The following is a 25488-nucleotide window of genomic DNA, read 5'->3' as shown; positions in this document are numbered from 1 at the left end:
CCACAATCATCAAAACCCTGCTCATCATTCAAGACCCCAACCAGACCTCACCTCCTCCCTAAAGCCATTCTCAATCAGGTCAGAGAATGCAACTGTTATTCTCAGGTTACTTTTGGGAATCTAGGATGTCCACATTCAGGATATAGGATTTGAGACAGGACTTGAAGTTTGTGTAGGAATTGAGGGGTGGCTAAAAGAGGGAGGTAAAAAAAAGGCCTTGTAGAGAGAGGTCCCTGACTATTGCTGCGGTCCAGGAGGTAGTAAATATCAGCCTTGCCTGGAAAGAGTTTAAGTGGGTAGGTCTCAAAAGGACAGGAAATCTGTATTCTTAGAAAGTAATTCAACTGAGGGGCACCTGGGTGGCTCAGTCAGTTGAGCATCCAACTTTGGCTCAGGTCATGATCTCAGGGTTCTTGAGTTTGAACCCCACATCATGCTTTGTGCTGCCAGAAAGGAGCTTGCTTCAGATTCTCTGTCTGTCTCTCCCTCTCTCTCTCTCTCTGCCCCTCCACTGCTCGCTTGCACACACACTCTCTCTCAAAAATTATTAAACATTTAAAACAATTAAAAGAAAAAAAAAGAAAGCAACTCAAGTGATTCTTGATGCCACTGTAGCGGTAAATATTGCCTATTCAGGAAGCTTCTTCCTACTCACTGTGCTAATTCCATTTCTGGTCCTCCTGGACCAAAAAACCTCATGCTCACAGGCAAGGCTGGGTATGAGATTCCAAGCTGGATTATTCCATCTCTGGGTCTTTTTATAGGGAGGATAGATGGGGGACTCTCTCTATCCTCTGCAAATACTATGCTGTAATGCTATAAACCTGGAGCTTCCAGAGGCCAACCTTTCTTGCTAAGGGTAAAGTAGTCTATCTTCAGTAGGACAATAAATAACAATAGTTAGTGACAGAGCAGAGTCCCTCAAACATTATTTGAACCTTAGGATTAGCCTGCACTAGATCCAATCCCACCCTGATTTGTTCTGTTATTTGACCCAATAAATTATCATTTGGTAATGATGTTGTTGTTGAAGCTAGTTTGAGTTAGGCATTTATGATTTACCATTAAACCTATCTAAGAATCTATCTAAGTCAGCAATGTAAGATAAAACACAGTGAATGGAGAACAAAACTAGACTGGTAGTTGGGGATTCAAGAAAGAGGGTGAAGCCTGGCTGGGGAATCTGGATTAATTCTATAGGCCTTGTGGAATAAGCTGGCATTTAGAACAGGGGAGAACCAGGTCATAGGGCTGTGTTTAGGGAGAGAACTGGCCATGGAGCAGATTGGAGGAAGGAATTAAGGAAGGCCATAGGCATCAGCGTGTCCACTCCTAATGGGCCTTTGAGCCTGTTGAACTGGGACTCTTTCTGACTACTTGTGAAAATTACTAGTCATGGAAAGGCCCTAACATGCACATGTATGCATGTATCCCTATTTGAAAAGGCAGATGTACAGACACTGAGACCTCACAGAAATCAGCTCAAGTATGGCTATTACTGGCAGCAATTGGGAATGGTCAGAGAGAGATGCCCCGATGCAGGACTGTTTAGAGTGCAAAGAGTGATGGAGAATGCACGATGTTGCTAGATTGGAAAACAGCTGGGGGCTGGCTGGGGAAGACAGTAAGTAGCTCGGCGTACAAAAATTCTCTTAGAGAAAGCTATGGCTGGGGGGTTTGATACCCACGAGCTTTACTGATAAGGGCGCTGGCTTCATACTATAGTCAGGGTGTCTCAGAGCCTTAGGCTACTTATATTTTTTGAGGTTCTTGGTATTAAAAATTTAAGAAGTGTCAAAACACACCTATGTAAACTGTGGTGTGTTTTAATTACTTGTTAAATAATAACTCCATGTGTTTTTGATATGCCACGTTATATAGTATAATAATGCTATTCATAAGATAGTTAAAGGATTTTAGAAACATGAATTAATAGCATACAGTAGTTGTCCTGTAATAGGACACAGCCTGATGTTGTCAGAGAGACATTTGCTTCTTTCGATCCCGTCAGTATGTCTCTGTTCGCCACACAAAATGTTATGTGTACGTAATGCACACTTTCTGGAGCTGAGGTGAATATGAGACCCAGGCCCAGTGGCTCCCCTGATGACCTCCTGTCCTGACACCCCACAGGCGCTAATAAGAATGTGTTTCTAGAAGGTAGTCCTTAGTGCCTCTTCTATCTTGTTACCAGTGCATTGCTTTCTACAACTTGCCATATCCATAAATGAGTGCTCCTGTCTTACTTCATGACTTCATGGCATTTTCTTGGCTATAACTGTTGTGTCTTAACCTCCAGTTCCTTCTCCCTCTAGGTCAGCCTCCACACTGCTGGCAAAGATGTCTCTCTTAAATACAAATCTGAGCATGTCACAACCTTATGCCTCAATATCACATTAGATTCCCATATTCCATATCCTTATCCATAGAATAGCATTCAAATTCTTTAGCAGGACATAATTTCCTATAAGAGGGTCCCCCAACCCACTTTTCAACTCTCATTTCTGGTTTTTCCTCCAACATTCCACACCTTTTGCTATTCCAAAAAAGTGCCATTTTCTTTTTTTCTGTTTTTGCTCCTGTTCTTACCTCTTCCTGAAAAACCCTTCCCTTCTGGCACATTCTTACCCTTCTGTCCTCTGAAAAGCTCCTCAATGCTGCCAAGGAGGGCAGCTTTCTGATCCTCTGGCCCATTGTACATGTCTTCAATACAGAGAATGTTAACAGTGAGATCACTGAAGGGAGGGACTGTGATTTGTTTAACTTTGTTTATCTTTGTTTACCCCATCCCTGTACCATGCACAGCAAGGGCTCAATAAATACTGGCTGGATGACTGTGTTAATTGTTGGTAATACCCCATGCTTTCAGAAGCAAATACAAGTTCAGTCAGAAACTACCTCTTGCAAACAGTTTTATCCATAGGATTCATCTCAATGGCTCACAGTTTTCTGGACTATTCTTACATATAAGCAAGGATGGTTGCAAAAGAGTTCTCACTTCCCAGGCCTCCATCTAAGTATGTTTCTTCCAAAGTAAGCCCTTTTTCTCTCTCAGTTGCCTCCTCATTCAGCTGAGCCTGTTGAAGGACCCCTATAGGACTTCATTTCCTTGACTTAGGCTACAATTTGAGCCCAGCACATGGAATCATCACCACCGTTCGTTGTTGAGATTGCGGCCGACTACTTATCTATATGTAGTCATTCTCTGTGTAAGAAATAATGCATTATTAACACGGCTTTATTATCAGACCCAAGTTTGGCAGATAGAGCAACATTAGAGGGTAATTGGAAGAAAAGCTGATTTGTTAGCAAAATGTTGCCTTTTGGCTAATGAATCATTCTGATTTTTTGCACTGACAGCTCAGTAACAAGCTTGAAGACTACTTTGCTTCAGACCATTAAACTTTGACAAACCAGTGATTAACTACAGCTAGAGCCAGTGGTCTGTGGGGATTATTGCAATTATGAGCCATATCTATAACTTTTCAAAATCATTAGTTGAGACAAGGTGGGTTTGATGATGGAGGGGCTACTGACGGATAGGCTCCATTGCCTCGTCGTACACAGGCAATAAACAGCTGCTGGAAGACAGTCAGTCAGCAACAGCTCTGTTTTGGGGGAAGCTCTAGTGAGAGCAATAAAGGCTGCTTTCAGAGAATGAGCCCTGTTTGGGAAGGAAGAGACAAGAATTTCTTGTGACTTGTAGTTGGATCTGGAGGTCTTTTCTCTAAGGAGAACTCAAAGGCAGTAGAGAAGGCAAACCAAACAGACAGAACAGCAAGGTGGGACCACCATGGCTTGGGTTCTCTTCCTGTGCTTTATTGGATTGTCGTTATACTCAAGGGCCCCAGTGGAAGGTGCCTGCCCTTTTCTTTACTGCTCCCTACTATTCATAATAGGGATCTTGAAATAAGGTGAATAATATAAATTAGTAGGGCAGAAGGAAGTGGTAAAAAAAACTGTGGTAAAATTGCAAATCAAATACAAACACAGCTGTGGGCTGTGACTCCTGGGTTACAGGCAAAAGTCCAAGTCCTCAGCCTTAAGTGTAAGACTCTTCAAATCCAGCCCTCACGTCTCTAGCCTCATCCTTTTGTATTTTTGAACTCTTATGTCCCAGTCCAACTGTGATGTTCTCTAAATGTGATGTGACCCACACTTTCCAATTTCTGTACCTTTGATCTCCCAGGAATGGCTGCAACCTTGAACTTCATTTCTATTTGTTCAAATCCTATCCGCTCTCTGGGTATCTGTTTCTTATAAAATTGGGAAGAAGAGGTGGATTAAATCAACATTAAGACCCTTTCTCTGATCAAGTTTTGTGAGTCTGTGGCATATTTCACCAACTATGGTTAATATGCATGTGAATCTAGTTGCATTCTGGGGCCCTTAATCCTATGTAATGTTCTGTATCCCCCAGGTGGGCACGTTGCTGGGAGTCTTGCTGTCGTCACAGATGCTGCCCACCTCTTAATTGACCTGACCAGTTTCCTGCTCAGTCTCTTCTCCTTGTGGTTGTCATCAAAGCCCCCTTCGAAGCAGCTGACGTTTGGATGGCACCGGGCAGGTATAGTTCACCCACTGAGCATTAATGTCAAGGTAGTGCTGCAAGGTCAAACCAAGGATAAAGACAGAAGAGACAAAGCAAAGGCTTGTTCAGAAATCCCTTAGAGGCACGTCTGATGTTCAGGATAAAAAGGATGTGTGTTCTCAAGGGCACTTTGGCAACAAGCCAGATTAATTGCGCTACCTCTATTTCAGTGGAATAACAGGAACACAGGTATCACTTCGGCAACCGCCCTGGCCCAAGGGTAACAGCCACGATACCATTCATCAAGTTACTCTGCATCTGGGAGGGAGGATGGGATAAAGCACCTACCATTTTGCAAAGTCAGGCACAGAGAGCCCAAGAGAGCTAGAGAGATTGAAGAATTTCTCACAGGTAAGTCGAGAATAGAACGTGAAGGAGAGTTTAGGGCGGAGCAAGGGTGGCCGACATGCTGACACGGTGGCCAGCCTTCACTGGTGCCTCTAGATACAGACCACAGCTTACACACTGACAATTGTGGGCTGTGGTTTTTCAAGTTTAGAATGGTAGGAAGTTCTCGTTTCACACAAAACAATTTATCATAGCAAGTGTTTCGGATTTCCTTTCCTTTAACATTCGGCGGTGGGGGGAGAGAGAGAGATGAGACGATAAACATCAATAAAAAGAATTTGTGACAATGTGACCTGAAGATGCTTTTCAGTCCCTGAACAGTGCTACACTTGGGAAACATGTATTTTTGGCTGAGTGCCTGTCATTTGTACGCATTTTTACACGTACTCTCCCCTTTCTGGTACTATTGGTCAAAGCTCTTTGGTAAACATGGGATGTTTTATAAACACAGGCACAACCCAGAATTCAGAATACTGCTTGTACTTTCTCATCTTGGTGATGGAAGCTCATGAGCATTGACGCTGTAGAAAATCAGGGCTGTTCAGTAGCACTCTCTGCTTTAAGACAAATGTTCTATGATATAGAGTATGATGTGGCCATAGAGCACTTTAAATGTGGCTACTGTTACTGAAGAACTGGATTATTCTATTCTATTCTATTCTATTCTATTCTATTCTATTCTATTCTATTCTATTTTAGAGAGAGCACATACCTTCATGTGAGCAGGGGAGGGGTGGAGGGGGAGAGAGAGAATTTTAAGCAGCCTCCATGTTCAGTGCAGAGACCCCGACGTGGAGCTCAACCTCATGACCACGAGATCATGACCTGAGCTGAAATCAAGAGTCAGACATTTAACTGACTGAGCTGCCCAGGTACCTGGAAGAACTGGATTTTTAATTTTTTAATTTAAATGGATACAGCCACATGTGATGATGGTTACTGTTTTAGGCAGTACTGCTTAGACACACAGGTGAAAATGAACTAGCTTGTCAAATAGGTAATTTCATGGATGACTTTGTTTAGGAAGAAGCTAAGTATAAAAAGTGAATTTATTTAAAAAAAAGTGTTAAGTGGCTAATAAGACAGGTGTCATGTGGACAGGTTGCATGTAAATGATTGAAGTCTGGGATACAATAGCCCCACACTGGGAAACAATACTTTACATTGTTCTGCTTTGACAGGGGAAAGATCAAAAGTAGGGAAAGTCCTCGGCAACGGACTCTCCGAATACTTCTATGTCCTGGAAGGCTTTTAGTACCTGCCTACAAGGTTGAGTTAAAGATCAGGGAGAGGTGTTAAGGAACTCCACAGTGAGCAAATGTGCTTTACTCAGCCTGCAGACTGAACACTATCTTATCTTTAAATATTAATATACATGTCTCTGCTCTGATACTTCTTTTCGATATAGTTGCTCTTAAAATGCAGTTAGAGTGTTGATATACCTCTGAGCTTGCCTCCGTGTTTATAATATGTTGGGTTGGCAAATGAAACTCATTTTCATCAAGTACCCTCTGAAGCCCTCCCTTGTTACTATTTTATTCCACACAAGGTACCGCTACTGGCAAATTGTAAATGTTTTATGGTGAAATTAAGAGTTTCTAAATACATTTTACTCTTTGCCTCTCATTATTTCATCTCCTAATAAGTTTCAATCATTTTAGCACCTGTTTAAATTAAAATCCCCGAGGAAAATAGCAATGGCAGATAGCAATTAATATGCTTTAAAAATTTGCTAGAAATTACTTACTAATATGGAGCATAATGAACTCAGATGCTGGTGTTTAATGAATGCAACACTAAAGTGAATCATCTTAGTGCTAAAATCCATCCACACATTTGGAACTAGTTAGTTTAGAGCCTTTTTTCGCAGGGGGACAGGTTGGGGGGAAGCAAGGAACATCAATGTCTTATGACTCTTGGGAGATCAAGGTGATCCACAAATTCTTTATGTATGGGTGTCTGTGTGCTCGAATCCCTAGAGATCCTTGGTGCCCTGCTGTCCATCCTGTGCGTCTGGGTGGTGACGGCTGTGTTGGTGTACCTGGCATGTGAGCGCCTGCTGTACCCTGATTACCAGATCCAGGCGACTGTGATGATCATCATTTCAGGCTGTGCGGTGGCAGCCAATATTATGTAAGTCACCCCACCCATAAAAGCTTGTCTTTAACCCTGTGTGGACACAGACAGTGGGGTTTTTCTTGATGTTCGTTTTTGCTTGATTTTTCCATTTGTGGAGATGGTGAATTGAATAAACTGCCAATGAGGTAGTGCAAAGGCCAGGATCTGAATCTAGACCCAAGAGGCCCAGGATTGAGCTCCTAGCCAGTCTGCGCTCTCATACGTATTGATGGTTCCATATGGGAAATGACTTACTCCTATTTATTTAAAAAAATTTTTTAAAAATGTTTTATTTATTTTTGAGAGAGAGAGAGAGAGAGAGAGAGAGAACATGAGTGGGGGAGGGGCAGAGAGAGAGGGAGACAGAATCTGAAGCAGGCTCCAGGCTCTGAAGTGTCACCCCAGAGCCTGATCCGGGGCTCAAACCCACAAACCGTGAGAGATCATGACCTGAGCCGAAGTTGGACACTTAACTGACTGAGCCACCCAGGTACCCCACCCGATTTGGTTTTTGTTACATGATCACATTATGGGTTCCCAGAGTGCTGGGTTGGAAGGGATCTTAGATTTTGTTTACTCCAGTCCCTTTTCTACTTTTGAATTCTGTTTTGCAACATCCCCATAAAATAAATAGTCATTAGTGTCATATATTTTAACAGAACTAGTAGCAGGGAATTTGTTCCTCTCAAAAGCAGTCTATCTTATCTTTGTATCATTGTAAGACTGCCTGAAAACTCCTTCTTAAGCTCTGTTAGCTAGTCGCTGTCTTTAGTTTCCACCTTTTGGTCCATTCTCTTATCCAGGCAGTCTTAATTCATTCTTATGAGACATGTGATGTTACTGGACATGTGATCATTTCTGTATTGGTCTGCTCTTACCCAAGTAAGCTACTTGATTGTTCATGACAAGGGTGCGGGGTGGGTGCTGTTAAGGCCAGGCCTTTGGTCTTTTTTGGTTGATTTACTCCTTCCAATCTGATAGCCTGATTCTGGGCAACCCGACTTAAAACTGCATCATCTACCTCCCTACCTACCCTACATATCAATTATCTGTGGTGAACAGAATAATGGCTTAAAGATTTCCTCAAAGATTTCCATATTCTAATCCTTGGAACTTCTGAGTATGTTAACTTACATGGTAAAGGAATTTTGCAAATATGATTAAGTTCAGGATGGATCTTGAGATGGGGAGATTATCCTAGGTTATCTAGACAGGCCAAATGTAACCAGAAAGATCCCTGTGAGAGGGACACTTGAGGTCAGAGTAAAGGGAAGATGCTGTATTGCTGGCTTTGAGGACAGAGAAAGGATCCTAGAGCTAAGGAAACTAAGTGACCTCTAGAAGCTGGAAAAGGTAAGATAATGAATTCTCTCCTAGAATCTCCAGAAGGAATGTAGTCCTGCATACCCATTTTAGAACTATAAGACAATATATTTATATTGTTCTAAGCCACAGAAGCTTTGTAATAATTTGTTATAGCAGCAAAAAGAGACTCATATACACTATCTGTGTATCATCTATCTATCTTGTGATGCAACATGATACATGCTATGAGGTAGGCTTATACCTGAAAGTGGAAGAAGAATCACATTTTAAACAGTGTCTTTTAAGGAAGGCACAATGGAATCTCTGGTATTAGAGGAAAATCCGAATGTGTACATTTTGAAAACGCTCCTCAGGTCACTCTAATACCCATACCTTTTGCCTGCATCAGTTCCTCACCTCTTAGTGTGCAAACTGTTGCTCGAAATATCTAAGCTAACCAATTAGAAGAGTGCTATTTGACTGCTATTACTGAGTAGATCCCTATTTCCATCCAGCTAACTTGAAAATGTGTTTCATATTGGCACTGGGAGAAAAAGTGTGTAGAGTTCAATGCAAATCTATCAGCACAAGGAGACAAATAAGGCAGAGCACATGTGCTGCTGACTGGGGTTAATAACATCATCTTTGCATAAAGAGAACAATATGTCCCCAAGACAGCAGGGACAATGAAAATATTAATAATTTCCCAAGAGGCATATGTCACATAGGTTGTGTCGATGCTACATGAATATGAAGGATACAGCTAGCTAACTTCCCCATAAATCTAGAACCCTGATAATCGAGTTTGCCTTTCTAAATAGATGCCATCCAAATTTTCTTCCTACAGCAACTGCTTTTGAACTTTGATCTTAACATTGCAGGTGCTTTTCCTACTTAGAAAGATAAGGAAATTGAAAAGTGGTGACTTCCCTGTGCAAGTAGGTAGTTATTTAGAGAAAAAGATATTGAGTCACTATAATGTTTCTCCTAGAACTGGGATTATAGTTTCAAGTGCTGCTAGATGCTGTGTTGTCTGAATACAGAAATATCAGAACCATAATTTGGGAATAAATCAAACCCTTGCAGACTCCAAATCAGAACAGAAAGTTCTAACAAAAGTTGCAAAGGGATTCTAGGATAAAGATTACTGACAGAGCCTTAAGACTATTGCATGCTAAGTTTTCTCTGCCTGAAATATTCCCTCCTCTCCAGCCTGTAATTTAAATCTAACATAATCTTTCAAATCCAACTCAATTACTTTGTTTAACTAAATCAGACTTCCCTGTTATATTATCTATAGTACCTGTTCTTACTAGACTTATTAAAATGAGAATTTTCCACTTATGGGTGTATTTTTAAAATCTATGCTATCTCCATCATACTTAAAGCCACACCGGGGAGGGTTCACGTCTGTTTCATTCACCTTTATACCCCAAGCATTTAACAGTGGCTGGCACACAAGAGTCCCTAAGTTGTTTTTTTCTTAATAAAATGAGTAAAAGAATGAATGACAAGGTGATGAGCACACATGGATAGATCTAGAAAGAGAGTATGTTAACTGCCAGCCATATTAAGCTGTCTGAGGATTCATAAATGGTAATTATTAATTAAGGGTGAATTTCTGTCCAAACACTGACCATCTAAAAACTGTGCCTTATGTAATGATCAAGTATTGCTGGATAGCAGTCATTCTACTTTGTGGATAATGACCTTGGGTTTAACAGACACTTTACCAGCAAATAGACTGGGATGTATAGTACTAAATAATATTTTTTTAAAACTTTTGTTCCAAAATAAAATCAGGTACGTAATTTATATGCCTAACACTTATCTCTTTGACTTGGGTAGGAGATGTTAAATTTTGTAATATGTTATCTATAGAGAGAGAATGAAGCCACAGCTCATACTCTTAGGACTGTATACACATATGTGTTTATATATATATACATTTATATATACATTTGCATATATATACATTAATATATATTTACACACATATATGTGATACATTAATATATTTTAGTCTCTTGTTAATAGCTAATATACACAAATGCATCATTGGCCATTAAAAATTATTCAAATTTTAAATTCTCATAGAAATAAACAAAATTAAGTAAAATAAAATATTTTTAAAAATCCAAACTTGATGAAATTTTCTTATTTTGTTTTACCCCTTTCTGCTGCTTTTTGTATTTGAAACCAGTACATTAATTAAGCTCCCACCAAAGCTCAGCTTTAAGCTTAGCTCAGTGCCTTGCATTCAGTAGATGCTCAATAAATATTTCCCCTCCTTATTGTCAAATAGTTTCATCTAGGAAGTGATGCTTTCCAGTTTTAACGTGAACCAGAGTAGCATTAGGTAGATGGAAGAGAAAACAGGTGAACCTTTGTTGTCTGTCCTTGTGTAAAAATTTAAAACTTGTATGATACATTTGTTTTCAAAATTAGTCCACAATAGTACATTTTACAGCATTAATATTTCAACTATCTTCCATCTTGGATAACACATGCCTTGTCAACTGCTTCATTATGCCACATAGGTTTTCAATGGCTAATCTCATGTGTGCCAAGAACATCCTCTTCTCTTTCAGACTAAGTGTGATTCTGCACCAGAGACATGCTGGACACAATCACAAGGAAGTGCAAGCCAATGCCAGTGTCAGAGCAGCCTTTGTGCATGCCCTCGGAGATCTATTTCAGAGCATCAGTGTGTTAACCAGTGCACTTATTATCTACTTTAAGGTGAGTATGTTTGAGTTTACTCACTGTCATAGTAAGTTTATAGATTAGGTACTGCAGAAGCTGACCTGCCAGTATTAACCTAAATGAGGGTGGCCAGCCTCTATTTACCTATACCAACTACTTTGCAAGGTTTAAACAAACAACACATATTCAAAGCCTGAAACCTTAGACTTTCCAGATTCCTAAGTACTATGTCTCCAAATGTAGCGCTGCCAGTCTTCCAAGAAAGTAGTTCCTTTTGTCATGGAGTTAAGATGAACAGCAATGGAACCATGAATACCTTAGGATTCTTGGGTTGTAAGTAACAGAAAGGATGTCTAGCTTACTTAAGCAAAAATATATTTATTAGTTGAAGTGTATTGGATGTACTCTTGGATAGAAATCAAGGTAGAAATAAGGACAACATTAGGTATCTTAGATTTCAGAAACTATCCAAATTCTGTCCCAGGTACCAGTGCAGAAATGACTGCGAGTCAACCAATTTTTTTCCATTTCTTGGCATTCTGCTGGAGATTCTCTTTCTCTGGGAAAGAGAGCCCACCAGACCTAGCTTGGGTCTTGTACCTGCTGCTTGGCTGGGGAGGAAGAGCACCTGATTGACTGTTCCACCAATATCACCCCCCAGTGGGGGAAAGACAATTCTCCCCCCGCCCCTGACAAATCAGGGTGTTAATGGAAAGTTGAGATGGATCTTGGATGAAACTCTGACCCTAAACAAACATTTACTATAGATCTGTGTTTCTTGTACCAAGAACTAACAGAAGTGGGTTGGGGTGTAGGTGGGGGTAATGGAAAAGAAGAGCATTTAGCTCTGTTGTTTGCACCTTGATTGTCCAGTTATCAAGGACTCTTTATTATTTTTACTAAAAAATGAAAACACATAAATAAAAATTATAAAGACATATCTGAATTCAATTGAGCAAATATTCACTGAAAGCTTTAAGTTTAAGGCAAAATCATTCACACTTATCCTGGGTAGTGGAGTTTGAGAGTTTCTCAGAGGTAATGAGGCATGGACTTTTCTGTGGGACAAAACTTCATCAAGGGCAGAAGGACACGTATCTCTTCTTTTTTTTTTTTTTTTTTTTTTCAACGTTTATTTATTTTTGGGACAGAGAGAGACAGAGCATGAACGGGGGAGGGGCAGAGAGAGAGGGAGACACAGAATCGGAAACAGGCTCCAGGCTCTGAGCCATCAGCCCAGAGCCCGACACAGGGCTCGAACTCACGGACCGTGAGATCGTGACCTGGCTGAAGTCGGATGCTTAACCGACTGCGCCACCCAGGCGCCCCAACACGTATCTCTTCTGGAGCTAATGGCTTCAGTGGTGAGACAGGGCAAGAATGAGGCCTCAGCTCATACTCTTAGGACTTAATCAAAGATGCCTGTCTCAAACATTTCTCCAAAGAAGACATCCAAATGGTCAACCAACACATGAAAAAATGCTCAACATCACTCATCATCAGGGCAATGCAAATCAAAACCACAATGAGATACCACCTCATACCTGTCAGAATGGCTAACATTAACAACTCAGGCAACAACAGATGTTGCCAAGGATGAGGAGAGAGAGGATCTATTTGAACTGCTGGTGGGAATGCAAACTGGTGCAGCCACTTTAGAAAACAGTATGGAGGTTCCTCAAAAAATTAAAAATAGAACTACCCTATGGTCCAGCAATTGCACTATTAGGTATTTATCCAAGTGATACAGATATGCTGTTTTGAAGGGGCACATGCACCCCAATGTTTATAGCAGCACTATCGACAATAGCCAAAGTATGGAAAGAGCCCAAATGTCCATGGATGGATGAATAAAGAAGATGTGGTATATATATACAATGGAGTATTATGTGGAAATCAAAAAGAATGAAATCTTGCCATTTGCAACTACGTGGATGGAACTAGAGGATACTATGCTAAGCAAAATTAGTCAGTCAGAGAAAGACAAACATCATATGACTTCACTCATATGAGGATTTTAAGATACAAAAAAGATGAACATAAGGGAAGGGAAGCAAAAATAATATAAAAACAAGGATAGGGACAAAACATAAGAGACTCTTAAATATGGAGAACAACAGAGAGTTGCTGGAGGGGGTTGTGGGAGGGGGGATGGGCTAAATGGGTATGGGGAATCTACTCCTGAAATCATTGTTGCACTATATGCTAACTACTTGGATGTAAATTAAAAAAAAAAAAAAAAAAAAAGAAAGATGCCTGTCTCGAATATGTGCCATCCTGAGGAGGGAAAGAAAGGAAACAACCCCAGTCTGCCATGACCAAGCTCCAGCTGGGCCTTGGTCATGTGCAACCTCTGGACAGTTGATACCCTTTCTTCTCATCATAAGGAAGGCTGAAAAGCCATTGAGTATTATATAAATTTGTGCATATTTTCATCACATACTCTGTGCTTCTATTAACAGAAAAGTCAAATCAGGCCTTCGGAAAGAACACTCAAGGCCCCTCTCCTTTATGTCTTAAATTTAATTTTTAAATTTCTTCAGCCACTGATAGTTTAAAGCTTAAATGAAGGATTGAATCTTCAGGAAATCTTGCCTCTGAGTTGGATGTCAAGTTTCAGGGAGGTGAAAGGGTGATAGAGAGAAAAAGAAGCAGGGAGGTTTACTCATTTTATTATAAATCAGAATTTCTGCATGGAAGGCCTGAATTCAGTTAACCTAAGTCCCTATATTTTCTAGCCAGACTATAAAATGGCTGACCCAATCTGCACATTCGTCTTTTCCATCCTGGTTTTGGCCAGCACCATCACTGTCTTAAAGGACTTCTCCATCTTACTCATGGAAGGTAGGAGTGATTTTATTATTATTTCCAGGATTGGTGTTTCTCTTCACTATAATCACAGAAGGGAATGGCATCAAGGCAAATCCACTGTTAATTTGCATTATAAGGAAAATCTAAATGTATAAGGATTTTTTGTGAAAACAAATATGATTTTTCTTCATATGGGAACAAAAAGAATTGCCTTCTCTTTTTTCCTCCAGCAACTATTAAATGATATGGCATACGATAAAAACAATATGTACAAATAATAAGGATAGGCACTGAGGGAGATATTGTGAAAATACAAATTTCTCTCTAGATATATGGAAAAGTCCTAAGAAAAACTGAATAAGCTATCTCTTAGGCAGCATTATAGCTACTATGAAGGGCTTGTCTAAAACCCTTGTTAGACCAGGCCAGCACTCAAACTTCAAGGCATCAGAATCACTTGGGGTCTGTTAAAACACAGATTTCTGGGCCCATCCTGAAAGTTCCTGAACTGGTGGGTCTGGGGCAGCAGCTGGGAATTTGAATTTCTTTTTTTTTTTTTTAATGAAATTTATTGTCAAATTGGTTTCCATACAACACCCAGTGCTCATCCCAACAGGTGCCCTCTTCAGTGCCCATCACCCACTTTCCCCTCCCCCCCCACCCCCCATCAACCCTCAGTTTGTTCTCAGTATTTAAGAGTCTCTTATGGTTTGTCACCTTCCCTCTCTGTAACTTTTTTTTCTCCCCTTTCCCCTGCCCCTGGTCTTCTGTTAAGTTTCTCAGGATCCACATATGAGTGAAAACATGGTATCTGTCTTTCTCTGCCTGGCTTATTTCACTTAGCATAACACTCTTCGTAGCCAAATTATGGAAAGTGCCTAAATGTCCATCAATTGATGAATGGATAAAGAAATTGTGGTTTATATACACAATGGAATACTACGTGGCAATGAGAAAAAATGAAATATGGCCTTTTGTAGCAACGTGGATGGAACTGGAGAGTGTGATGCTAAGTGAAATAAGCCATACAGAGAAAGACAGATACCATATGGTTTCACTCTTATGTGGATCCTGAGAAACTTAACAGGAACCCATGGGGGAGGGGGAGGAAAAAAGAAAAAAAAAAAAGAGGTTAGAGTGGGAGACAGCCAAAGCATAAGAGACTGTTAAAAACTGAGAACAAACTGAGGGTTGATGGGGGGTGGGAGGGAGGTGAGGGTGGGTGATGGGTATTGAGGAGGGCACCTTTTGGGATGAGCACTGGGTGTTGTATGGAAACCAATTTGACAATAAATTTCATATAATAAAAAAAAAAATAAAAATAAATAAAAACAAAGCATAACACTCTTCGGTTCCACCCACGTTGCTACAAATGGCCAGATTTCATTCTTCCTCATTGCCAAGTAGTATTCCATTGTATATATAAACCACATCTTTTTCCATTCATCAGTTGATGGACATTTAGTCTCTTCCCATCATTTGGCTATTGTTGAAAGTGCTGCTATAAACATTGGGGTACAAGTGCCCCTATGCATCAGCACTCTGGGAATTTGAACTTCTAACAAGACGCTGATGCTGCTCATCCAGGGACCACACTTCAAGAACCACTAGAATGACCTTTTCACACTACTGAAGGATTACTACCCAAAAGGCACAAGAATGGAACCTAGAAAAGTCCATCAGAATTAGAGGTTTGCATCATATCAAGCAGTTGGATGATCAAGAATATCCAGACATTGGCTTGAACTTTTCTTTTTTGTCCAGCACATTTTGACATAAGGCAGACAGAGTCTCAGAGTGCACGTGCCTTCACAAAAGCCCACATTTCCTTAGTGTTCACTGCTGAGTACACGTTTAAGAGTTTTGTTCCTTTGGGCACTATAAACGTTGGAGGATGATGCCGACAACGGTGAATCACAAGATGGAGTCAAGCGTCACTAATAAATGAACGTCCTCTCTCTGAAGGTGACAATATTTGGTTTGTCAAGTCACAGATGCATCCATTTCCTTTCCTGAGGGCCAAGCGCTGAGCTGCAGCTGTTGTTCCCATTAGGGAACTTTGCTGACTTACAGGTGGATAAAAGGCAAATGGGTATCCATCGGAGATGAGTATTTTCCATCCCTGTCTCGCAGCATAGCTCTTCTCAGGTGATTATCTCTTCTTATTTAAGGAAAATGTAGCTAACTTAAAACAATCTTCGTAAACATTTATTTTTGAAAGAGAGTGTGAGAACGAGTGGGGGAGGGGCAGAGAGCAGAAGACAGAGGATCTGAAGCTGGCTCAGACCTCAGGAGCTCTGAGTGCAGTGCTCCAACCCATGAATTGTGTGATCATGACCTGAGCCAAAATCAAGAGTCGCTTAACTGACTGAGCCACCCAGGTGCCCCAGGAAAATGTAGCTAATTATTGAAGCTGGCAGGTAACTCCTACCTGGAAGAAGCTTTTTTTTCTAATGTTTATTTATTTTTGAGACAGAGAGAGACAAAGCATGAACAGGGGAGGGGCAGAGAGAGAGGGAGACACAGAATCCGAAACAGGCTCCAGGCTCTGAGCTGTCAGCACAGAGCCCCACACGGGGCTGGAACCCATGAACCGTGAGATCATGACCTGAGCCGAAGTCAGACCTTAACCAACTGAGCCACCCAGGCGCCCCATTTTTTAAACTGGGTTTTCAAATTACATTAGCATACAATAATACTTGTACTTAATAAAGTTTTATAAAAATATAGAAAGGAATAAAATTATAAAAAGTCTTTCCATTTTTTTACCTTTGAGTTTTCAGTCCCATTCTTCAGAGGTAATACCTACTGATAAGTCATCCCAAAATATCTGTACATTCACACACACACACACACACACACACACACACACACACGTCTTTTTTTATATAAACAGAATTTTGCATTGATACATAATTTTGCTCTGCACCTTGCTTTCTTTATTTGGAGGTCTTTCCATACGAGCATATATAGAGATACAGTCTATTCCTTTTCATGGTACAAAGTATTACACTGTATGCATTGCTTATTGATGATATTACAAATTATGGTGTAATTACCATGTGCATATATATATATGTATATATATGTGCATATATATATATGTGTGTATATATATATATATATATATATATATATAGTGCTTGTATGTCTGTGGCATAACTCCTAGAAGTGGCTTTGCTATTTCAAAAGTTATGTGCATTTAAAAATTTGATAGATGTTGCCATTTCTACCAAAAACGCCATATCAATTTCTTTCCCACCAATAGGATTTGACATTTCCACACATCCTCACCATCACTGAGTACCATCAAAATGTTGATTCTTTTGTAATATGATAGGCAAAATACTATATCTTATTGATTCCATATGCAATTCTTTCATTATGAGAGATATTGAGTGATTTTGCATATATTTATTAACTTGGGTAATTATTTTTTAAATACTAATTAGCTATTTTCCTGGATGCATTGATATTTTGCAGGCTCTCCCTCAGGAAAAAAAGTTTCTAGTATATGATGAAGCACTGAAGCCAGTGGGAACATATCTTCTTGTTTGTTGATATTATTTTACAGAGTAAAATAAGTAACAGTGGACTTGTGTTCTCCATAAAAGTAAAGAGAGAGTAGAGGCAAAAGAGAAGGACGTAGGGGAATAGTGCGATTTCATCTCAAGGGTCCTAGATGAATGACAATAGGTCTTCAAAGGGTCAAATGAAACTCCTCAGAGGTGACACATTAGGCCTATTAGTCAGCTTCGGGTTGGGATACTTAGAGTCTACTATTTGCGTAACATTTCACACTGACAGCCTGGTCTTTAGAGTCTGACATCTCCCTTATCTGTATATCCTAAGCAATGCTTCTTAACCTCTCTGATTCCCAATTTCCTCTCCCCAGTGAGATAGGAATTGTAACATTGATAATTAGCTCTTAAAGTTCTTAGAACTACTAAGTAAGATAATCACTATGAATACAGTACTTAGCACAAACCTTGACATATGGCAGTTTCTCAATAAAGGTGTGTTATCATTATAATATAACAATGTTACAATATAACAATGTCACCCACGAATCCATTCTATGGCTACTCTGAGAACTCTTTTAATTTGTTTCTAATGCCTGAGTTCACAGAGTAAAAGAACATGTTGACCAGCTCTTTGTTACCCCATGAAACAATATGAAGTGGGATTAAACTAAACTCAAACTGTACAGAATTTTAATATTAGCCTCAAGGAGGAAGTCTCCATAAGCAAGGTTCTTAAATCCTGAAAAAGGAGGGTTAAGGGTTCCCTATTCCTTTAGTCCTTTAAAGTTATTCTTGGGGCACCTGGGTGGCTCAGTGGGTTAACTGTCCGACTTCAGCTCAGGTCATGCTTTCATGGCCTGTGAGTTCAAGCCCCGCTTCAGGCTCTGTGCTAACAGTTCAGAGCCTGGAGCCTGCTTTGGATTCTGTGTCTCCTCTCTCTCTGCCCCTCTCCTGCTTGCACTCTCTCAAAAATTAATAAACATTAACAAAAATTTAAAGTTATTCTTGACTAGCTGCTCATTATAATCATTTGGGAAGCTTTTTAAAAATACTTGTGCCTAGGCCCCCCATACCCAGAGATTCCAATTTAATTGACTGGGGTAGGGGCCGGTTTTGTGTTTTTTAACATGCAGCCAAGCTTGAGAACTACTGCAAGGCACAGCTGCCCAGTGGCTCTTAATGTTAGTGCAATGGTTCTCAACCTTGGTTGTATGTTAGAATCACCAAATGAGCTATAAAAATACTGATGCTTCATCTTATCCCCAGAGGGTCTGATTAATTGGTCTTGGGTGTAATCTGGTGATCAGGATTTCTAAAATCTCCTCTGATGATACTAATGTACATTCAAGTTGGAAAGCCATATCAACCATATCGAAAGTGTGTCGATTTCAGAGCTCATCCATAGAAATTTTCTTTAGGGGGACTGGAATGAATCTAAGGCATATATATATACATATATATATATATATATATATATATATATATATATATATACATATATATATGTATATATATATATGTGTGTGTGTGCATATATATATATATATATATATATATATATATATATAACAAACACAACAGGTGTTTGTGTCTATATAATTGAAGTAGAAGCTAAAAGGTGGTCATCCTTAATAATCTTTTCATTCTCTTTGGGTTAGTTGGCAGGGATTTAGTTATTGCATCAAATAGCCTTATCATTGTCATTCTGGTTGAGTTGATTAAAAAAAAATAGCTTTATCATCGTTATGCTGGTTGAGTTGATTAAAAAAAAACAACTTATGTTAAACTGATGTGTTTTCCAATCCTAACCACCCATTAACTTGCCCTCTCTCTAGCCAAGGCAAGGACCCTTAACACTTCCATATCCTCTCATCTTCCAAATGACAGTCCTTGTAATGTTTAAAGAAAGTGATCCTTCTTCCCTTAGCCTTCACTTCTTCAAGCTAGAGAAACCCCAGTTCCTTTAGTCCAAAAGAATAGCTGATTGGCTGCCAGGGTCCCTCCCTCCCTATGTGCCCCATACCATTCCTTTAGAAGCAAAGATGGTGTCAAACTCTGATCTTACATGACCCAGACAGTAAACCCTGACTAATGTACCTAAATAAATAAGAATTCTATAAATAGATGGTATTACAATGTTAGGATCATCTATTAACTCAGTTTAGTGAGTGACCTGTCAGATAACTACTATTATGTAGCATTGCAGTATACAAAGAACAGATATTTTCCCATTTTCTCCTCAAAGAATTTAGTGTACATATTGCTCTTATCACCCCTCTTTTACTACAGATGTGCTGAGGATCAGAGAAGTTCCATGATTTGGGTAAATTCATGGTAGTTGTGGTCAGAGTGCTAACCAGGAATTATTTGATTCCAAATCCCACGTTCCCTCATTTTGCTTTTTAGAGCGTATGCAAAGATAACTGGAAAAAGCTCAGTTGGTTTAATAACACACCCTGAAAACCAAGAATGATTACTATTGTTGGTTATTGCATAATAAATTCTTTCATGTTGAACCCTTTGAAAGAGTCAGGTGAATTTAATTTGTAAACATCTGAAGTAAGAAACCAGAAAAGCGGAAGACAAGTTGATAATCCTGGGGAAAATTTTGCAGCCCCACTTAGCCATGTTAATGAGCTGTATTTAGTTAAATAACAAAGAGCCTCCCTCCCTTTCCACTTGTCAGGTGTGCCAAAGAACCTGAACTACGATGATGTGAAGGAGCTCATCTTAGCGGTGGATGGAGTGGTGTCTGTGCACAGCTTGCACATCTGGTCTCTAGCAATGAACCAAGTGATTCTCTCGGCTCATGTTGCTGCAGGTCAGTGAGTTTTGTAAACACCCTGCCAAAATTCAGTCCTTGCCCTGTAAACTCAATAATTTCCCTCCTTTCTGTACAGCTGCCCTCCGTGTCTGTTGCCTGTCAAAACAACTGTGGAGTGTTTCCTATTACCAAATCCCTTTGAAAAAAACCCTTGTCAATGTTATCATGGCAACAGTGATACTGAGGACATCCCTTGAGGCAGACTGCAGAGGGTAGTGGGTAGAATGAATGGCTAAAATGCCACCCAAAGTTCAAGGTCTTCAACTCGGAAAATTAGATCTCACCTGTTTGACTTGGTACCCGATGAATTAAATAATGGGATGAGCTCAACAATAAACTTCATTATTTCCTGTGTCTGAGATGCTCTGCCTATTACAGAAGATTAAAAAAATGAAGGAGACCTAGGTCCCATGCTTAAGATTCTAACAGGTTAAAAGATGTGCTAGTAGGAATTAATGGTGATTCCCTCACTGGATGGTTAGGAATTCTGTAACCATGTGAGATAATTCCTAGGATTTGGGGTTTATTCTAAAAAAAGTACTTTCTCAAGTAGAATGTGATTTGTACACCATGTGTCCTAGAGCTGGGGAGATAGGCAGTGGGGGAGGGGAAGCCTCTCACTGCTTCAGGAGACAGCTCAGGCCAAATGATATGTTAGGCTGCTAAAAAAATAATTCAAGAAGTTACTTAGAGGCAGGGTACAGGATCACTGGCGACAGGCATTTGAGGACTATGCTTTCTCCGATATCTTTGGCTTTGCTGAGAGGCTTAGATGTGGCTACAGGTAATTTATAGCATCTACTACACCAATATTTCACTGCAGATGGAAGAATCTAGTAAACAATCAGGTTACTATGGAGGGAATCTTACAGCTTCCTGATACCTTTTGGGACGAGAGAGAAGATGGCAGTGAGGTTCCTGCTCAAAGAAGAGTCTGTAGGGAGCTCTAAATGCTTCCCTGTTCCTATCACTAGTCTTGGTTTAAATGCTGATTAGATACAAGAGCTTCAACGGAAAGATCTCTGGGGACTGGTGGGAAGGGCTGTATAAAAAATCAGAACTTTGTCTTGGCTTTTTTCAGGCCTTATCTCCCCTTCCATGGTCAGGTTCTAGGACAGCCAGACCCAAGAGAGAACTGTGGGCAGGAAGAGTTTCCATAGTGATGGGTACTTTGCTGCACTAGAATTTCCCCCTATCTTGTCTGTGTGGATATAGCTGATTATCAGAGCCAGAGTGCTTCTCCTGAGTGCTCTGCCTGTGGCCCTCCCCACCAGGTTAAAGACAAAGTGCTTGAGGCTGGAAATTTAGCCATCACCCATGTGTGTGCAATCAGTGCCCATCTCACTGTGGTTCTTTCTCAACAGCAGCCAGCCAGGACAGCCAGGTTGTTCGAAGGGATATTGTAAAAGTCCTCAACGATAGCTTTACTGTGCACTCACTCACCATTCAGATGGAATCTCCAGCTGACCAGGACCCTGACTGTTTTTTCTGTGAAGAACCCCGGGACTAGTTCAGTCACAATGTCAACTTCCAGAGTTCAATGGCCCACTATACACTGCTCTGCAGTTTCTAGAATATAAGAAATAAAGAACCAAAGGAAGAAGTTTGAGAAATTCGTGATACAGTACAGTGCACATTTTATCCACCATGAATGAAGATGCATATAGATTCATTAATCAATTGGATTATCAACTCATCAGTAGCTGTGTTCAATTACAGGAATGTGTGTATGGACTATTCCTGACTGGGGCTGAAGTAACAGCTGTTTGTAACCACAGGCAATAAAAAGTTCATCTCCTTTCAGTGATGTATCCTGAGGATGAGTGGGTAAAATTGAACTTGGGAAAGCCTTATTAGGAATCAGTGCCCAGGAAAAGTCACAAAATTCTCCTCAAATGGGAGAAAAAAGCAAACTAGGAAGAGCTTAAGTTAAAAGAGATGCTGGAAGCTTAACACCCCACTAGAACTTGACTCTCTGGCCAGTTTATAATAGGATTTGGAGCAGTTTCTTTTTACTCCCTAGCAGCATCACCATGCCCTAAACGGGGTAGAAATGTCCTCTTTCCTTCTCACAAATTATGTTTTAACATGCCTAAAACTATTGAATGGTATTTTGCTTCTCTGTGTAAAAGCTCTGGACAAATGAAAAATTATGAAATTGCTGCTTTTTGAGTGTTTTCACTTGGTGTGACCTAATAACAAAACAAGGAGGCACACAGCATCAGAGTTCTTATTCCAGACCATATGGAAAATAATTTAGTCAAATAATTAAGAACTCCCAGGTCTTAAATAATATTTATGGAATACCAACTATTGTCCAGGTATTGTACTAGGCTTTTCAGATGTGTCACCTCATTTCATTTGAGTGACAACTTTGGAAAGTTGCAATTAATACCATCGTTATATAGACAAGGACATAGGCTCACAGAAGGTAAGTAATTTAACCAATATCATTATTCATTCATTCAAAAACAATTTTTCAGAGCACCTGGGTGGCTCAGTCAGTTAAACTTCTGACTCTTGATCTTGGTTCAGATCATGATCTTACGGTTCATGAGATGGAGCCCTGGGTTGGGCTCTGAGCTGACATCCTGGAGCCTGCTTGGGATTCTCTCTCCCTTTCTCTCTGCTCCTCCTTCTCTCTCTCTCAAAAATAAATAAATAAACTTTAAAACAATAGATAATCTTTCAATACAGGTTATGAGCTAAGCATTGGTGAACTATGTCAGTATGGTCTTTGTGTTCATGGAGCTCCCCTTTTGTTGGGAAGACAGGCATTCCACCAATAAACACCAAGAATGTACTACAAATAATGGCAAATGATGAAAGGAGAGAGGCTGATTTAGGTTGGTGGAGGTCGATGGGGAGCCTCTCTGAAGAAACAGCACCCAAGCTGAGACCTGAACAGTAGGTGGTAGCCAAATGAATTGTAAGAACATTCTAGATGAAGCAAGAGCATGAATGGATACCATGAAGAAAGTACTTGGTGTGTGGGAGGAAATGAAGATGGCCATTGTGGCTGGAGGGTAATAAGTGAGGGGTGAGTTAAAAAAACATTGAGGACATGAAGCAGGAGAGAATGACAAGTCCGGCTGGCAAGGCAAAATTCTCTCATTCTGAGTCATTGATTGTATAATACCATGCTTCTAGCCCTGATTGTAACTCAACATCACTTGTAGAGAGTAAAATAAAATAAAGATGTGCAGGCCCACATCCTGGAAATCCTGAATCAATGGATCTGATTTGGAACTTAAACTTGTGTACTTTTTTTTTTTTTTAACATACCCAGAGATGTTTTAAAGAACAGCCAGGGTCTAGAAGAACTTCAATCAAAAGAGGTCACTGAGTATGGGAATTCAGACACATAACCAGGATACCTACAATAATATCTTGAATTGCAAACACATGGATGGGGCACAGAAAAAGTGATGGGCATTGCTGTGTGGGCATGGCTGTTGAGGCTTCATGTCATTGAGGTGACAGTCATGTTGGACTTTGAATAGATCTGGAGTTTCTGTAGACAGATGAAGAAAAGGGCATTCTAGACAAAGGGAAGACTGTATGGAAGGCATACTCAGGGTTACCTGTTAGTTTTTAATTTGAAAAGCAGAATATATGTGGCAAAGGAAACTTTCAACTCTGATTTTAAAACTATATACTTTTTACCACTTTACCATTATTAATATTGTAGAGAACAAGAGTTATGTCTCTGATGATTTTTATGTCACTGTCAGCATCTAGCAGGGTGCTGGAAACCTAACAGGCATTAAATAATTGTCGAGACAATGACTCTGGGGCCGTTCATGGGTCTTGTCATTATTTTTCATTTACATTTGTATTTTTCTGGAAATTTGAGGGCCAAGAAAACATTGACTTTGACTGAGGAGGTCACATCTGTGCTATCTCTGCAAATCAATCAGCACTGCTGAAATAGCTACTTAGCATTCTGCTGACAGCTCGCCCTGCTCAGTGGAGACAAATAGACTTGTCCCCCACCTCAGTGAGCACGTTTAGGCAACCAGAATTAGAGCCACTAAGGTTCCTAATGTCTCCTGCCTCAGCTGGCTCTCCAAATTCGAGGGATAGTTCATGCCAAATCATATCTCCTGTCTCAAAGACCATTGAATGGTTTTGCTTTTCCATATATTGTGTAGGACATAGCCCTTAAGACTTGGCAAACACACAAATTCTGGTGTAATTGTTCACTCTGCTTTCTTTTCAAAATCTCATTTATCTTTTATGTCAGAAACACACTGAATGCCAGGTAATCATAAGGTAAGGGGATTTGTATGTCAACCAAAGGAATTGCCCCATGGCTCCTAGCCATTTCTTCTGTCTCCCTGAAATTCTACTTCTTTTGTTGGCTAGATTGAAAACTCTGGATGGTAGATGTTTTGGGGATAAAGTGCAAGACAATCTGCAATGGGGATTTTAAGGATTTGAAGATGAAAGGGCAGATGACACCAAGGGACTTTATGCGCCATGTGTCAGTTTTGAAAGTCGGCTTCCCCCTTTGTCTCTTCCCTGCAGTTCAGGATCATGAACTCTAGGCCACTGACATTACTGGAATAGTGTAGTGGAATTCTTTACTTTATGCCATTGCATTCTCTCTGCCTGTCAAAACATCTTTCAAGTCATTCAAAGCAAGACGCTTTATTCTTCAGGCCAACTCCACCGCCATCCTCCACATCTTTAATATGCTTCTCTGTCATCCAACATCCAGTCAAGATTTATCTAGGACTCTATGGTGATGTTAGGGCCCATAAAAGAAATTGATGTGTTCCATATGTTTGGTTACAGATGGGAAATGGGAATGTCGAAGGACATGAAGGAGAGAATGTTTGCACTTTGAACATCGTGTTTGTAGTTAGATTGCCTGAATTTGAATCCTAGCTCTTCCCATTATTAGCTCTGTGGCTTCAAGCTGGTTACTTAAATGCTCTGTCCCTCTGTTTGCTGATCAGTAAAATCTCGCTATTCAGATGTGTGAGAATTTAATAAGTTAGGACACTTAAAGACATTGGACTTGTGTATAGCATGTGGCTAACACTCAGTAAATACTAACTTCTATTTATTCTTATTTACAAAGGGAATGCATATGAATGTGTGCATGAACACAGATTTATATCATCCTGGCTTTTAAAAGTCTTTGAATCTTCAACACAACTCCCACAAGAGAGTGGCAGAATTATTGGTGAGAATTGAACAGCCCTTTCTCTCATGGAGCAATTGATGCTTGCTGAGATAAAGGTGTCTACTGA

The 25488-nt window shown here is 40.1% G+C and overlaps 1 protein-coding gene across 1 annotated transcript in view; it reads left to right on the top strand.

Moving 5' to 3' along the window:
* The window catches only part of SLC30A8 (solute carrier family 30 member 8), a 48956-nt gene extending 26566 nt beyond the window's left edge, over positions 1–22390 (top strand). The window contains exons 3-8 of the mRNA XM_045456270.1: positions 4421–4567; positions 6919–7072; positions 10954–11104; positions 13807–13912; positions 20090–20224; positions 21592–22390. Coding sequence (XP_045312226.1) covers positions 4421–4567; positions 6919–7072; positions 10954–11104; positions 13807–13912; positions 20090–20224; positions 21592–21737 — 839 coding nt within the window. The 3' untranslated portion in view covers positions 21738–22390. The remainder of the gene's footprint in view (positions 1–4420; positions 4568–6918; positions 7073–10953; positions 11105–13806; positions 13913–20089; positions 20225–21591) is intronic.
* Positions 22391–25488: the final 3098 nt, after the last annotated feature.

The sequence above is a fragment of the Leopardus geoffroyi genome, chromosome C3 (assembly GCF_018350155.1).
Source record: "Leopardus geoffroyi isolate Oge1 chromosome C3, O.geoffroyi_Oge1_pat1.0, whole genome shotgun sequence".
NCBI classification, from domain to species: Eukaryota; Metazoa; Chordata; class Mammalia; order Carnivora; family Felidae; genus Leopardus; species Leopardus geoffroyi.
This window is presented reverse-complemented; position numbering and strand designations above follow the sequence as displayed.